This window comes from Diospyros lotus, chromosome 3 (assembly GCF_014633365.1).
Source record: "Diospyros lotus cultivar Yz01 chromosome 3, ASM1463336v1, whole genome shotgun sequence".
Taxonomy (NCBI): domain Eukaryota; kingdom Viridiplantae; phylum Streptophyta; class Magnoliopsida; order Ericales; family Ebenaceae; genus Diospyros; species Diospyros lotus.
This window is the reverse complement of record NC_068340.1, coordinates 3,532,524-3,547,568: the sequence shown is the minus strand read 5'-3', so window position 1 is coordinate 3,547,568 and position 15,045 is coordinate 3,532,524. Positions and strand designations below refer to the sequence as shown.

General features: G+C 34.4%; 1 protein-coding gene across 1 annotated transcript; it reads right to left on the bottom strand.

Moving 5' to 3' along the window:
- Nucleotides 1–6,834: 6,834 nt before the first annotated feature.
- On the bottom strand, nucleotides 6,835–8,089 carry LOC127798254 (amino acid transporter AVT1I-like). The gene is made up of 2 exons (XM_052331698.1): nucleotides 7,744–8,089; nucleotides 6,835–7,644 (listed from the first exon to the last, which is right to left on the bottom strand). The coding sequence occupies exons 1-2, from the start codon at nucleotides 7,822–7,824 to the stop codon at nucleotides 7,201–7,203; spliced, it is 525 nt and encodes a 174-aa protein (XP_052187658.1). The 5' UTR covers nucleotides 7,825–8,089; the 3' UTR covers nucleotides 6,835–7,200.
- Between the last annotated feature and the right edge of the window lie 6,956 nt (nucleotides 8,090–15,045).

Below are 15,045 nucleotides of genomic sequence, written 5' to 3'. Positions count from 1 at the left end.
CCAGTAGCAGATCTTGAGGTGATGACGAAGATCGGAGATAGAGGGGTCGACAGTAAGAGTTCAGAGAGAGGGAGGGGGGGCAGAAGAGGGGGAGAGTTAGGGTTTTGGCCAAAGATAAGATGAAAATGGGAATTTGTGGAGGGAAATAGTTTTTTATTTTTTTTGAAATATTTAGTTATTAAATAAAGAATAAAATAATTTATAAAAATAATATTAATAATTATTTAATTGATAAAAATAAAATAATTTAATATTATGATAACTGATAAAATTATTTAAATTATGGAAATTATTAAATAATTTAAATTATAATTTATGAAAATCATCTAAAACATGATAATAAAATAATTTAAATTATTGTATCAAATTAATATTTATTAAAAATTTAATTGTATAATAAATCTAATAATTATAATAAATTAGTTTGATATATTGTATTTTTTTTAATAAGTTCGTAATTTTTAATATATTGTATTATCAATAAATAATTAATGTTTATTCAAATATAATAGCTTAATAATTATATTCGTGTATTTATAGAATTATATTAAGAATTTCTTATAATAGTATTAGTTAAATCTTAATAATTCTTTTCTAATTAGAATTAATGAAAATAGATTCAATAAAAAAACTGTAAATATAACCCTAAACACAAAAAAAAAAAAAATAGAGAAGAGAAAGAAGATAAGAGAAGAGAAGAGATGAGATGGGATCATAAAAAAGGTTAAAAGAGATCGAGATAGACTAAAAAAATCTGTATGAGAAACGTTGCAAAGGACGGGAAAAGATCTAGAGTAAAGGTCCAGAGTTTCGCAACTTTGTGTCTATTTTTATAGGAACTTCTTATGAGGTTAATGATACTGTGTATTTATTAAAATTTTAAGAATTTTAGAAATGAGCTGATGGGCAAAAGAGCTTGATAAGCAAAAGAGGGATTTTAGAAATTATAAATTGGGTAGGGATTTAATCTTTTATTTTTTTATATTTTTTTGGTATTTAAACAAATATTAAATAAAAATGTCACAAAAATAATTTAATGCATAAAAATGAAAAATATAAGAAGAATAAGATTAGCGATGGAAAATGTTTAATAAAATATATAAAAAATAAAAAATAATTTATAGTGTTTAATATTCCATTCAAAATAGATATAAAAAAAACATCAACTTTAGTCTTCAAATCTTGATCCTGAACAAACTAATTACACCACAAGTTCAAAATTAATTACCCTTTGCTCTTCTTGCCTGAACGCTCACGGAACATCTACTTAATTTGACAAGCCCTGAAGTGGGTTGTTTATCATCGTCTAAATTAATTAGATAATTTGATTTGCTCTGCTGATTAGCTTGTTATGTTAATTAATGTTTTGGAGTTATTTAGTACCACATATCATCTGCTACGTGCAAGTGTTTGGTTTCTTCTATTTAATTTCGTTACAGAAACAAGACAACAAATATAGGTGAATGCAAAGAGGACATCACTTTCATTTTAAGCTTAGCTGAATCCCCCAACACCCCAAAAAAAGTGCTATCTTTGTGTCCCTTCGTTTCCTGTAAAACAGAGGATGAACCCAGCACAAGGGAGAACTGATTAATTGACATCTGAGACAGAATGAGGAGGGTACATCCATGCCTCACAACATCTTCAACCTGTATTGAATGAGGAGGTCACAGCATCTTCAAGCTGTATTGAATGAGGAGGGTACATCCATGCCTCAGAGCATCTTCAACCTGTATTGAATGAGGGAACATCCATGCCTCAGAGCATCTTCCACCTGTATTGAATGCGTGTCGACCATTTTTCAGTTCATGAAAAGAGCGTGAGAATAGTTCTAATTTGTGTGGTACAACCGTTCCCCATTTTGCATGTCATAATAATTTAATTTGTATAATTTTACATCATAAGAAAATCTTTTACATTAATAGATGCCCTTATTACTTTTTGTTCATGATATTATTGCTAATGTTGTTCCAACATAGAAATAAAAGTATGTAAAACAGTTTCCCATCTTTGCATGTCATAATTTTATTGTCAAATTTTGCATCATAAGAAAATCTTTTACATTAATAGATGTCGTTATTACATTTTGTTTGTGATATTATTGTTGTTGTTGTAACATAACTATAAAAGTAAAACCGTTTCCTATCTTTGGATGCCATAATAATTTAATTGTCAAATTTTACAATCATAAGGAAATCTTTTGCATTAATAGATCCCATTATTACATTTTGTTTATAATATTATTGTTGTTGTAGTTCGAACATAACAATAAAAGTAAAATTGTTCCCATCTTTGGATGTCATAATAATTTAATTGTCAAATTTTAAAATCATAAGGAAATCTTTTGCATTAAATGACAATCTTACTACATTTTCTTTATGATATTATTATTGTTCTTGCTCACTCGAACACTATAATAAATTTATTATTTGAAAATATCATTGTTAAATCGTCTGAGCCTGCAAGGAAGTGAATTGTCAGAGAGAATAAAGAAGTCTCCATGCAAACACTCCAATATTTAAAGCAAAACATTAATAATGATGAAGGCTTGAGATTAATTATATTCCCACAAGTATTAAAAATGTACATTTTTAACAATGAAGGCCTGGTTATTTATAGAGGAGAAAGAAGCAATCTTCAATCTCCTAAGATTAGGATTCTTTTAGATGATTTTGATCCCAATAATCTGATATTTGATGAGGATTAAAATCCTTTATAAGTAATTCTCATTCTTTTTGTACCGAGGTTTTATTTAGATTATAATTCTTTATGGATAATGTATATCCTTTCTATATATAGTGCCTTCAGAGGGTTTTTAAATGTTAGAGTTTATCCAATTTGTACGTTGCATGGGACCCCCCTCCCCCCAGCATGCATGCATACAGGAAAAATTGTCTAGCAGTTTAACTGTTTTTGGGGGACGAGAATGGCACCCTATCATGGGTTTTTGGGTTGACCCAATTTTCCAGGTTAGCCTAGCTTCTTTATTTTTATTTTTATTTTTATTATTACTAATTTTGTAGCATGACATATCAATTACAAAACCAAAACATTCCAACTTTAGTGGATTATGTTACTAAATATGCAATTTCAATTTATATATATATATATATGCCTAAAACATAATACCTAAAATTAGTCCAAACTATAATTTATTTTATAGTCTAAACTAATTAAAATATGTCATTTTGATCAATCCTTTCCTTTTGCTCTCCTTCCCCTTCTCTTATCCTCTTCCTTTCTCTTTTAATAGGAATTGTTGAATATTCGACGATGGGACTTATCAATGAAGCGACGAGAAGGAGTGATGGCAAGGCGAACTAGAGCTAAGGGAAAACTTGTTGATGAGGAGACTAAACGATCACGTAAAAATGGGCTGGAGTATTACAAAAGTGGGTACATATAAAAACTCTGTAGCCAAATTGCTCTAATCAATCTATTGTGTATTTTGAGATTTGACAAAACATAATATTAGTAAAACTATTTTTGGTATATTTAAAACCCCTAATGGATTTTTGATATGTCTTAAGTATTATAGTATTTTGAGTATCAAAATGAATTAAGAAATGTTATTTCTCTAAGTCTGAAAGATTAACACGTTATAAGGGAACATAGAAGAAAATATTTTTATTTTGAAAAACTATCTCCCTGTATTTCAATAGTTAACATTCATTATTGTTAAAATAATTTTTAATGAATTTTTTCAAGAAATAGAATGTATGTATTTTATAGGTGGTAAAATTGCTAAATCTTGAATTTGTACTAAAACTAAAATTCTACTTTCTTATTGTTTTAGATTTTAATTTTTTAGATATTTTTATTAAATCTAAATGGGGGTACTTTTTTATTTATATTTATGTATTAAAGTAAATAGAAGGTAAAATATAAATTAAAGAAAATGAGGGCATTTACTTGTAATGTATACATGCTATATGTATAAAATTCATTTTCTATAAAATTGACCTCAAAAGTCGACTCCTGGTTCAATGGAGTCAACTCCCTTAAATTGAAGTCGACTCTTATAAAACTAAAGTCGGCTCAACCGAGAGCATGTTATGCAGAGTCGACCTAGCACCATTAGTGTTTTTCGAAGAATCGACTCTAGCATTAGAGAAGTCGACTCCCAGACTCCAATTAACGGTCAGATTTTCCTAGCCGTTACAGATCCGTTGGAAGCTCCACTATATATATCAAGAAGAGATTTTTGGAGAAGACTAATGCTCTATCAAGACCTATCATTCCAAAGCACATCCAAGCTCTCAAGCATCCATTTCAAAGCAATCCAAGACTCAAGCTTAAAGTTCAATCAATTTGGAGCCCAAGGCAAAGAAGAAGAAGTTTTATTCTTGTTGGTAATTCTTGTATCACTACAAAAAAATTGGCATTTAGTGGCGGTCCGCTAAGTAATTTAGCGGCAGTTTTCAAAACCGCCACTAAATCAACCGTCGTGGAGCTTTTAACGACGATTTTCAGTAACTGTTGGAGTAACCGCTGCTAATTATATTTTTTGCGGCGGTTTAAAAAATTGCCGCAAAATAAGTGATTTAGTGGCGATTTTTATCATATTTAGCGGCGGTTTTGAAACCACTGCAAAAAAATAAAAACAAATTAAATTTTTATTTTAGCGGGGTTTCAAAATCGCTGTGAAAATTAATAAAAAAAAAAATTTTAATTTTAGCGACGGTTTCAAAACTGCCACAAAAATTAATAAAAATTAATTTTTTAATTGCCAAGCCCGAGCGCAAGCGCGGCCAATCGGACTCGCGCCCGAGCCTAGCCCGCGTTTACGCCTTGGCTCGTGTGCGAGCCTGGCCTTTGCGCGCCACGTAGCGATACTGGAAATTAAATCCCAATCTTCCTCTCCCCAAGTTTCGAACCCTGGATCTCAACTACGCGCGCGCGCGAACTGCCTGATCTGCGAAGCCCCCTTGACATATATGCGCATATATATATTATATACTAATCTAACAACTAATTTGTAGAATTATATTTTATATTTTTTAATATATATTAAAAACATTTATTAATTGATTTTTTAAAATCTTATTTTTATTTTTAATCAATTAAATTTATTTTTAATTATTTTCTTAAGTAAAATTTAATTTTTTTAATGAATTTTGCGGTGATTTTTATAATATTTAGCGGCAATTTTCAAAAACTGTCGCGAAATTTAATTTTTAATGAATTTTGCGGCGATTTTTGAAAACCGCCGCAAATATTATTTTAATTTGAATTTTGAATTATTTAATTTTTTAAATTTAACTGTGGTTTCTCAAAACCGTCCCGAAATTGAATTTAATTATTTAATTATTTTTTAAATTTAGCGACGATTCTTTAAAAATCGTCGCAAAATTAAATGTTTTATTGAGTTTTGGGGCGATTTTATGAAATCACTGCAAAATTTTAAAAAATCGCCGCGAAAAAATCAATTTTTTTGTAGTGTATCATTTGTTTATTTGCCTTGTATATTTTCATTGTATTCATCATATCTACATTGGTCCAAGTTTGTTGGACATATGATTGTTCATTTGTATTAATTAAGGATTGTGAGTAACTTCTTAGAGCTCAAGTAATCTAGGTATATTGTATTAGTTTTCGGGGTGAGTTAAGGGGAAAATCTCAGGGTGTACAAATTTGCTAGGTGATCTTGTGTGGAAACCTAGTGTTGTAGTTATAGTGGAAGCTCAAGTATCGGGTTGATCTTGAGAAAGTAGAGTAGGTGTTGGAGACACCGAACCACTATATATTCTTGTGTTGTTATTGTTGTTTGCATATTTATAATACTATCATTTTCAAACAACATATAAATTTATAACAAGTATTTTCTTTGTATAAGAAAAGTTCAAGAGTTTTCAAAAAGAAAGAATTTGGTTTAATAAGTTTTTAACACTCAATTCACCCCTCTTGAGTGTCCATTGTGTGTCAAGAGACCAACAAAGACAACCAATTTGGTGGATGCATTGTATATAAGCAATAAATGCCAAACAAATTAGTCAATTTAATAGGATTCCAATGAAATGGGATATGTGGTCACACTAGCTGGCCAAAAGCAGACCTATTTTAGCATGTGATTAATACAGATAGAGGTGAATAAAATTTTGGTGAGCTGAAATAATGAAATTGAATTGGTTGAAATTGGCGGTTCAGTTTGGTTCGGTTTGTAGATCGGTTCAATTCAGTTTCTAAATTTAAGTTTTTCAGTTATTTTGGTTCGATTCGCTATCCTCTTTAAAAAAAATGAAATAATTAAATCGATCAAAATTTCATTTTTACTCGATTAATAAATCTTTTTAATCAAGTAATATCATTTTTACTTGAGTAACAAATCTTTTTAATCGAGTAATATTTCTAAACTAAAATCTGCTTACAAAAGTTATCGAGTAAAAGTTATTCTTAATCGAGTAATATTCATTTTACTTGAGTAACACTTATTTTTATTTGAGTAATATTTAAATTTTTTTGTTTTTGGTTTTTTTTTCAATTTTTCAATTTTTTCAGTTTGAGCAACTATTCGGCGGGTTTGGTTCGGTTTCTAGAAAATGTTTGATTTGTTCAATTTAAGCAATGTAATTAAACTGACAAAATGCTCACCCCTAAATCATGGATTGACTCAATGGTCCAACTCTCTTTTAATTAATCTTTTAGAACTATAATAAGACTGTTGCGATGAACAATTCTATATTAATGTGAGTTTAACCTAAGTTGTGACTTATAAGTAAGGGGCTATTTATTTATTTTTTTTAACGTGTGAATCTTTTTCACAACAAAACTATATATTCATGTCCATGCAACTCTTTAGTTAAAATGGATAACATATCGTGTAGTAATGATAGTAGTAATGCTTTTCTTCATTGCATAGCATTCAAGCAAGAAGATCGTATGAAGCAATCATAGCTAGATCCCAATAGAAAATTCATGCAACAACACTGAGAGTGACAGCCTATTTTGCCAAATAATCCACAACTTGATTTCCCTTCTCTACATGATGTGTGGGAGACCTAAAATTTGTAAAAATGTGCCATTATTCACGGAGCTTCTTTGATATGCGATCTTGTGCTGCATATAAACTCAAAGAGTATCCCAAATCGCCCTCTGAACTCCCTGCTTAATAGAAATGTATGATTCAAACTCTATGCAGGTGTTTAACAATTTGTCACACTGAAGTGCATGTACCTGGTACAACCACAGAAGCTCCCATCACTATGATTGCCCCAATAACATCAATTCGGCACCAAAACTTTGAGAAGCTCTGTAAATCTTCAGGTAACAGAGGCATGGGAACAAGATATTTAGGCTAACAATAAAAAATGGGCCTATAAAAGACATGACATAGCCGGAAAAAGGGACTGTTAGTGCCACCTCAACATTGCTGATCACCAAGCCTGTTCTGAGGAGCAAGCTGATCAATCTGCTGTTTTGGAGCAGAAGTCTCTCTTCAAGGGATGTGGCAATGGGCGAAACAATTAGAGCATACTTTGTTATTGGATTGATTAGTGTGGTATAGATTGCTATTTTTGGGCTAAGATTGTTGACTGGAAGGTTTAGTGTCACTTGAGACATCAAATCTTGCCCATACATTAGGTATCCAATAACCACCATTGATCCATAAATGATGGTGCTTACTAGGAAGCAAATGCACAAAACCTGCTTTGACAAACAATTCAACAAAATGTTATGAACTTATGATGCATTTTTGGGCTTAAAAAAAATAGAGGGACAATTATGGTTGTGAATTTAAGCAACCTGCGGGAATTGGCTTCTTTCCCTAATGGAGATGCGGAGAGTGGGCAAAACAGCATGGCCACCGTAGCAAAAGGCGTACATGTTTATGGCAGTAGTCAGCCCAGTCCATTTCCAGAGGATCCCATTCTCATGAAATCCCACACTATCAGCAGCACTGACCCAGGCAACACAGCCAACCAGAGCCACATAGGCCAACACCCCTTCGGCAGAGAGGTAAGCCAGCAGGGCCAAGCTCCTCAGCCACACCGTCGGCAATATGGCAAGGGCAGTGAGCAAGACAAACCCTTGCTTTCCTTCTCTCTCTCTCTCTCTCTCTCCAGTGTTAGACTCTTAGTTACTAATTAATATCAAGCCCGGGGCTTAGGCAATCTTCTTTCTTCTTCCTCTCTCTGGCTCGGCATATATATATATATGTATGTATGTATGTATGTATGTATGTATGTATGTATGAGCATATAGAGATGCGTATGCAATAAGGAAGAGAGGTGGGTGAAACTAATGGAGAGGAAGGCGGTTCATCAAGTGATATTTGTGGGTTTCTTCTTGCGTGAGGGTGAGTAGGTTTCAATTCCTTATGCCATTTTTCAGCTCATGAATATGGCGCGATAACTTCTACAAACCAGCCTCCAACCAAACAAGCATTTTATACACTGGTTGGGCGAATCAGTCCTGGACTTTGTTTATTCCTGCTGTTTGGTGTATGTACATATATACAGGTCATGTCATTATTTTCTCTCTTGCAAGGCTGTTTGGTTGCATGGAAAAAAAATGGGCCGATCACCAGAGGTACTTTGAACTTGAAGCTAAATACGATTTTATTTCCCATAATGTGTCCCTTTTATTAATGCTCCAAACACTCTATTTATATTTTATCTGAAAATAAAATATATTTGTTAATAATTAATAAAAAATGTTTAGAATTTGCAAATAAAACAATACCAAAAATATGTCTTTTCAGCACTAATATTATCATATGAAGATTGATCTATGGATAGTAGGTTGAGGTTTTATTAAGATGGCCCCTATATTATTCATTTTGTTATAAAAATAGTGGTACCACTGCTTAATTGAGTTGCCTATTTGTCTACGCTGATGAAGAGGGGCAGGGCAGGGCAGGGCAGGGCAGTGCGGTGCAGTGCATGCATTCAATAAAAAGAAATTTACAGAAAATTATTAAAGCTAATAAAAATAATATGATAGTATGTATAGCAATATGAAATGAAATGATAATGTAAACCAAATTTAGAATGATTAATTTTGAAATTCTTTAATTTATAATATAAATCCTTACCTTACTGCTGAATAGAAAATGTAGGTTTCGACGCCCACTACTCAAAACAAGCGGAATCAACCTGATATATTTTTTTTATCAGTAAATAAAATATATATTGATAAAAAATGAACTGTATAGATACACTGGGCACTCCCAGGCAAATAAAGAAGGAACAAAATCAATGACTAACGTCCGGTAATTCGAGATAGATCAAAACATAAGGATACAAAGAAAATAAAACTCTGCATGCATGTGTTTTGATTTTTTTAATAATATTTTCAAGAACCGGACGCTTGCCTTCAAAAATGAATCGATTTCTCGCATTCCAAATGTGATAAACTATGCACGCAAAAACGACTTTCTTTGCTTTACTTTGCCATGAGGACCCACGCCCCTCATTTTTCAACCACTTCAAAGGGCTGTGAACAGTGGACATAGCGCGAGTAATGCCCAGCCATGATTTCATGTGGCCCCAAATATTAGAACAAAACTGGCATTGAAATAACAGATGACTGTGAGATTCCTCAGTTGAGTTACAAAACACACAACACTGATCAATGTCCAAAAGGGATAACTTGTCTTTCGTTAAATGCTTGGAGTTAACAGCAAGCCACAAAATAAAAGGATGCTTAGGCGTGATGCATGAGGCCCAAACTTGTGATGCCCATACCCGAGTAGGACTCCTAGAACGAAAATAATCATAAGCCAAAGAAATATCAATAGCCTGGCCTTTCTCCCAGCTAGACAGTCTCCGAATGGCAACAACATGCGGTCTTTCTTTCTGGCATAAAATGTCCCTAATGGCTACAATTTTCTTTAACAGAAGGGAATCATCCTTTCTCGAGGACCACTCTGAAATCGGAATCTGCTGAAGGTAAGAATGATGAATCCAGCGGACCCACAACGTAACTTTTGTTCTGTGAATGTTCCAAAGAGTCTTAGATAGGAGGCCAAAATTCCACCATTTAATGTCCTTAAAACTGAGGCCACCGTCAGCTTTGGGCATGCATACCTCCTACCAAGCGACAAGGGGTTGTTTACTGTTCCAAAGGAAACTCCTGCATAGCCCGATGACCTTATCAATAACAACAGCTAGACCGAAAGAATTGATAACCAAAAGCATTGCACACCTTGAAGAATGGCCCTAATTAGGGCTGGTAATTTTGGACACGATCCAATTATATGACACGGTACAGTGTTAAGCGGGTTAGGGTTAGGTTAATCGGGTTTGGGTCATAAACAGTCAACCTGTTTATGACAATTATTTTCGTGTCTTAGTGAGTTAACCCGTCTAACCCATTTAAACACGTAATAACACGTTTAATTAAACGTATTAACGGGTTGACCCGAACACGTTAACACGATTATATACGAAATGACACGTTTAATTAAAAGGGTTAGTGAGTTGATCTGACCATGTTAACACGATTATATACGAAATAACACGTTTAACAGGTGACACAACACGACCTGTTTAAATTAAACGGGTTAAACAGGTTAACAGGTGACACAACACGACACGTTTAGTTAAACGGGTTGTTTTGTGTTACATGTTTAATAAACGTGTCATGTTCGGGTTTAAGAAATTTGGCACGATTATTAAACGGGTCGTGTTTGGATTAGCCTGACACGTATTATACGTGTGTCTCAATACGACATGATTATAACCTGTCAACCTCGAGTGCGATTTTGTTCACCCTCTTTAACAGGGGTGAATGTAATCCCCGTCAGTGAGGGTTAAAAAAATAATCATGTTTAAAAAAAAAATTATTTTTAGTTATTTTTTTGAAAAAAATCATTTTCAACCACTCTAATAAATTAATTACTGAAAACAGACACTTTCCAGTTTTAACCCTGTCAATTATTTTTGTAAGTTTGTCATTTTTTTATAAGTTCTAATTCATCCAATTTTGATCCTGTCACATTTTCAGTTAAATTTTATAAACAAATTTTTTTTTGAAACATAATTAATTTTTTTGAAATAATTTTGTAATTTTTTTTTAATTAAGGAGTTATTTTTTTAACCCCACTGACGGGATTATGTTCACCCCGTTAAAGGGGTGAACAAAATCGCACTGTGAACCCCTATTGCCACCCCTAGCCCTAATAAGCTCGACCCTTCCCGCAAAAGACAAAAAAGAACTGGACCAAGCGTTAACATAAGCCTCAATCTTATCCGTGAGAGGCGAAAAATGCATAACCTTCAGCTTCTTAGCCGCAAGGGGATGCCCAAATATCTAAAAGGCATGGATCCCTTGGGAAAATTGGTAAGCACCAAGATATTATCCAAATCAGGGCTTTCAATACCAGCTGTAAAAATATTTGACTTAAGCTCATTAACATGGAGACCTGAGCAATCAGCAAATTGACGTAAGCTATCCATCAGAATTTTGACAAAAAGAAAATCCCCCCTTGCCATAAGCATTAAATCATCAGCAAACGCTAAATGTGTAATCTTTAAACGGCCGCATTTAGGGTGGAAATTGAATCCCAGCGCATCAGTATTAATACGCAATAATCTAGAGAAATATTCCAAATAGAGAACAAAAAGGAATGGGGATAAGGGGTCACCATGTCTTAGACCTCTCTTACCCTTAAAAAAGCCGCAAAGACTGCCATCTACCATGATGGAGAAGGATGGGGACGAAACACATTCCATGAGCCAATGAATAAATTTCGTTGGATAACCAAAAGCATAAAGAATAGAGTAAAGAAAATTCCAGTTGATGGAGTCATAAGTGTTACAAAAGGATAAGTCTCGACCAAACACTCAAAGCGGAAGACACATAATATTCAATACTGTAAGCATGCAGATAATCAAAAATAAATCAAACACACAAACATCAAAGATTTACCATGGTTCACCCGTTAATGAGGGCTACATCCACGTTGAACTCTGGCAAAGAAAGCTCACTCTACTATCAGATCAAAACGATTACAACCTCGGTTTACACAGATTAACTCTCAACCCTTACTGTATAAAACGATTCTCACCTTTTAAATCGGTCCCATAATCACAGAAACTAAAGGTCAGAGGCCAAACCCTAGAGAGAAAACATACATAAACTATATATAGAGAGAGAAGAAAGTACAGAGAATAAACAGATCAAACCAAGCAAGAGGAAGGTAATCGGAGGCTGTGAGCGCTGCTGGTCTCGAGGCCAGTGTAGAAGATATATAGAAGGATGTAACGGTGACGATTGGGATGAATAAAGGCACAGCAGACCATCAACGATCGGGCACGCAGCAGGCAAGGCGACAATGAAGTACGCCAAGCAAAACGGCACAGCTGGTTGCCGTTTCAGCCCTCCACTCAGAGGCCCAAAACGCTACCGTTTTGGGCAGCTCTGAGGGTTGCTAAAAAGACCCTCCAGCCCCTATGCCAAACGCAGCGTTTTGAAGCTTCATCAAAGTACAACAATCTCCACCTTGAAGCTTCAGCATTTTAGGGACAAGACCACAACAATGGAGCATGCTAGAACCTTTGCCATCATAGCTCTTGTTGGTTGTTCCTTCAACCAACCGTGACATGCAGCAAACTCAGACAGTGTCTAAACTTGGCTGCAGTCACAATTTTTGTACCCATATCAGCTGGGTTATTTTCTGTAGGGACCTTTTGGATAAATACCTTTCTCTTGGCCACTTGGTCCCTTACATAATGGTATTTTACATCTACATGTTTTGTCCTTTCATGATAAACAGGATTCTTACATAAATGTATAGTACTTTGGCTATCTGAAAAAACTATCACCTTACCTTGTAACATCTGGATTTCTGTAAGGATACCTTGAAGCCAGATGGCTTCCTTGAAGGCGTCAGTTACAGCAACATACTCAGCCTCAGTAGAGGACAGAGCCACCAGCGGGTGTAATTGAGACTTCCAACTTATACAATTACCACTTAGGGTAAAGTAATAGGCTGTAGTAGACTTCCTAGAGTCTCGGTCACCTGCAAAATCAGAGTCTACAAACCCTACCAAATCAAGAGTATCAGTTCTTTTCATGTAATTCAAGCCAACATTTAAGGTACCATTAATATACCTCAGTAAAAATTTTAGGGCTTCCCAATGAAGCTTCCCAGGGTTAGACATATATCTACTAAGTAAAGAGATTGAAAAAGCAAGGTTTGGCCTGGTACTGATCATGGAATACATGATGGTTCCAATTACATTGGCATGAGGAATGGATTCCATTTTTAACCTTTCAGAATCTGATGTTGGACATTGGGCTTTAGACAAAATGAAGTGATGTCCTAAGGGTGTATTAACAGGTTTGCAATTTGACATTCCAAATTTCTGTACAGCCTTTAATAAATAATCATGTTGGTGAATCTTTAGACAACTTTTACTTCTATTTCTCTCAATTACCATCCCTAAAACTTTCCTGGCAGGTCCTAAATCTTTCATATCAAAGTTTGTGTTCAACATTGATTTTAGTTCATTAATCTTAGATTTAGATTTTCTAATCAATAAAATGTCATCAACATACAGTAGCAAATATACGGGTATATCAGAGTGAATGTAGTAAAGGCAATTATCATATTCACTCCTCACAAAAACAATCCCAATTATGAAATTATCAAATTTCTTATACCATTGTCGTGGGAATTGTTTTAAACCATATAAAGACTTTTTCAGCAAACAAACAAAATCTGGATGGTTTTTATTAACATAACCAACTGGCTGTTCCATATAGATGATCTCTTCTAAATCTCCATGTAAGAAGGCAGTTTTAACATCAATCTGTTCTAATTCTAGATCATATTGAACTACTATAGCAAGCATTAAACGAATGGTTTTAAACTTGACAACAGGCGAAAAGATTTCAGTATAATCAATGCCTTCCCTCTGACTAAAACCTTTTGCAACTAATCTAGCTTTAAATCTAAGGGGATCAGAGGGTAACATCCCTTCTTTGATTTTGAACAGCCACTTACACTTCACTAGCTTTTGTTTCCGAGGTCTTGGGACCAGTTCCCAAGTGTTGTTGGTTATTAAGGATGCCATTTCTTCATCCATAGCACACTGCCACTTAAAGCTATCTTGAGAGCTGATAGCCTCCTCATAAGAGGTAGGCTCACTGCCTCTCAAATCCATGCTTGCCACCAAGGCACAATAAACAAGGTCTGAATAGGCATACCTAGCAGGAGGTCTAATTGACCTCCTACTCCTATCTCGAGCCAACTGATAGTCCCTTAAGTTTTGCTAGGGGGAGTCATGATGCTCCACCTCAGCCTCAGGGACTTCAGTGGGTTCCTCCTGATCACTTTCATGATCAGATGATGAGTCACTACTGGGGTTAGGATTAACAGGGGTTGAGGCAGCTGGCACATCAGGCATTCCTGATGGCAGCTCCACCTGAAAGTGGGTATTAGATCCTATCACAAAGTCTTCTGTGATACTAGGTTTAGGTTCAGTTTCTGTATTCTCTAATTTGCAAGGGAAAACATTTTCATTAAATATAACATCCCTGCTTATGATTATTTTAATTTCTCCAGAACTCTTGTCCCATAGCCTATAGCCTTTAGTTCCTTCTTGATATCCTACAAAGACACACTTTGAGGATCGAGGATCTAGCTTTCCTATTGATTGATGAACATAGGCTTAACACCCAAAGACCTTTAAATGATTCAAATTCAATTTTCTGCCTAGCCATTTTTCTTCAGGGCATATGAAATTTAAAACAGTTGAAGGGCTCCTATTGATCAAATAGGTGGCAGTGGACAGGGCTTCTCCCCAAAGGGTTTTAGGCATACCAGCAGTAAACATTAGACACCTGACCTTCTCTAGGAGAGTCCTATTCATTCTTTCAGCTACCCCATTTTGTTGGGGTGTGTTCTTAACAGTCTTGTGTCTGGTGATGCCTTGAGAATTACAGAATTCATCGAAATCTCTATTACAAAATTCTAATCCATTGTCTGTTCTTAAAAATTTAACCCTCTTATCTATCTAATTTTCTACTAAGGTCTTCCATACCTTAAATTTTTCTAAGGTTTGGTCTTTAGTCCTAAGAGGAAATACCCAAACTTTT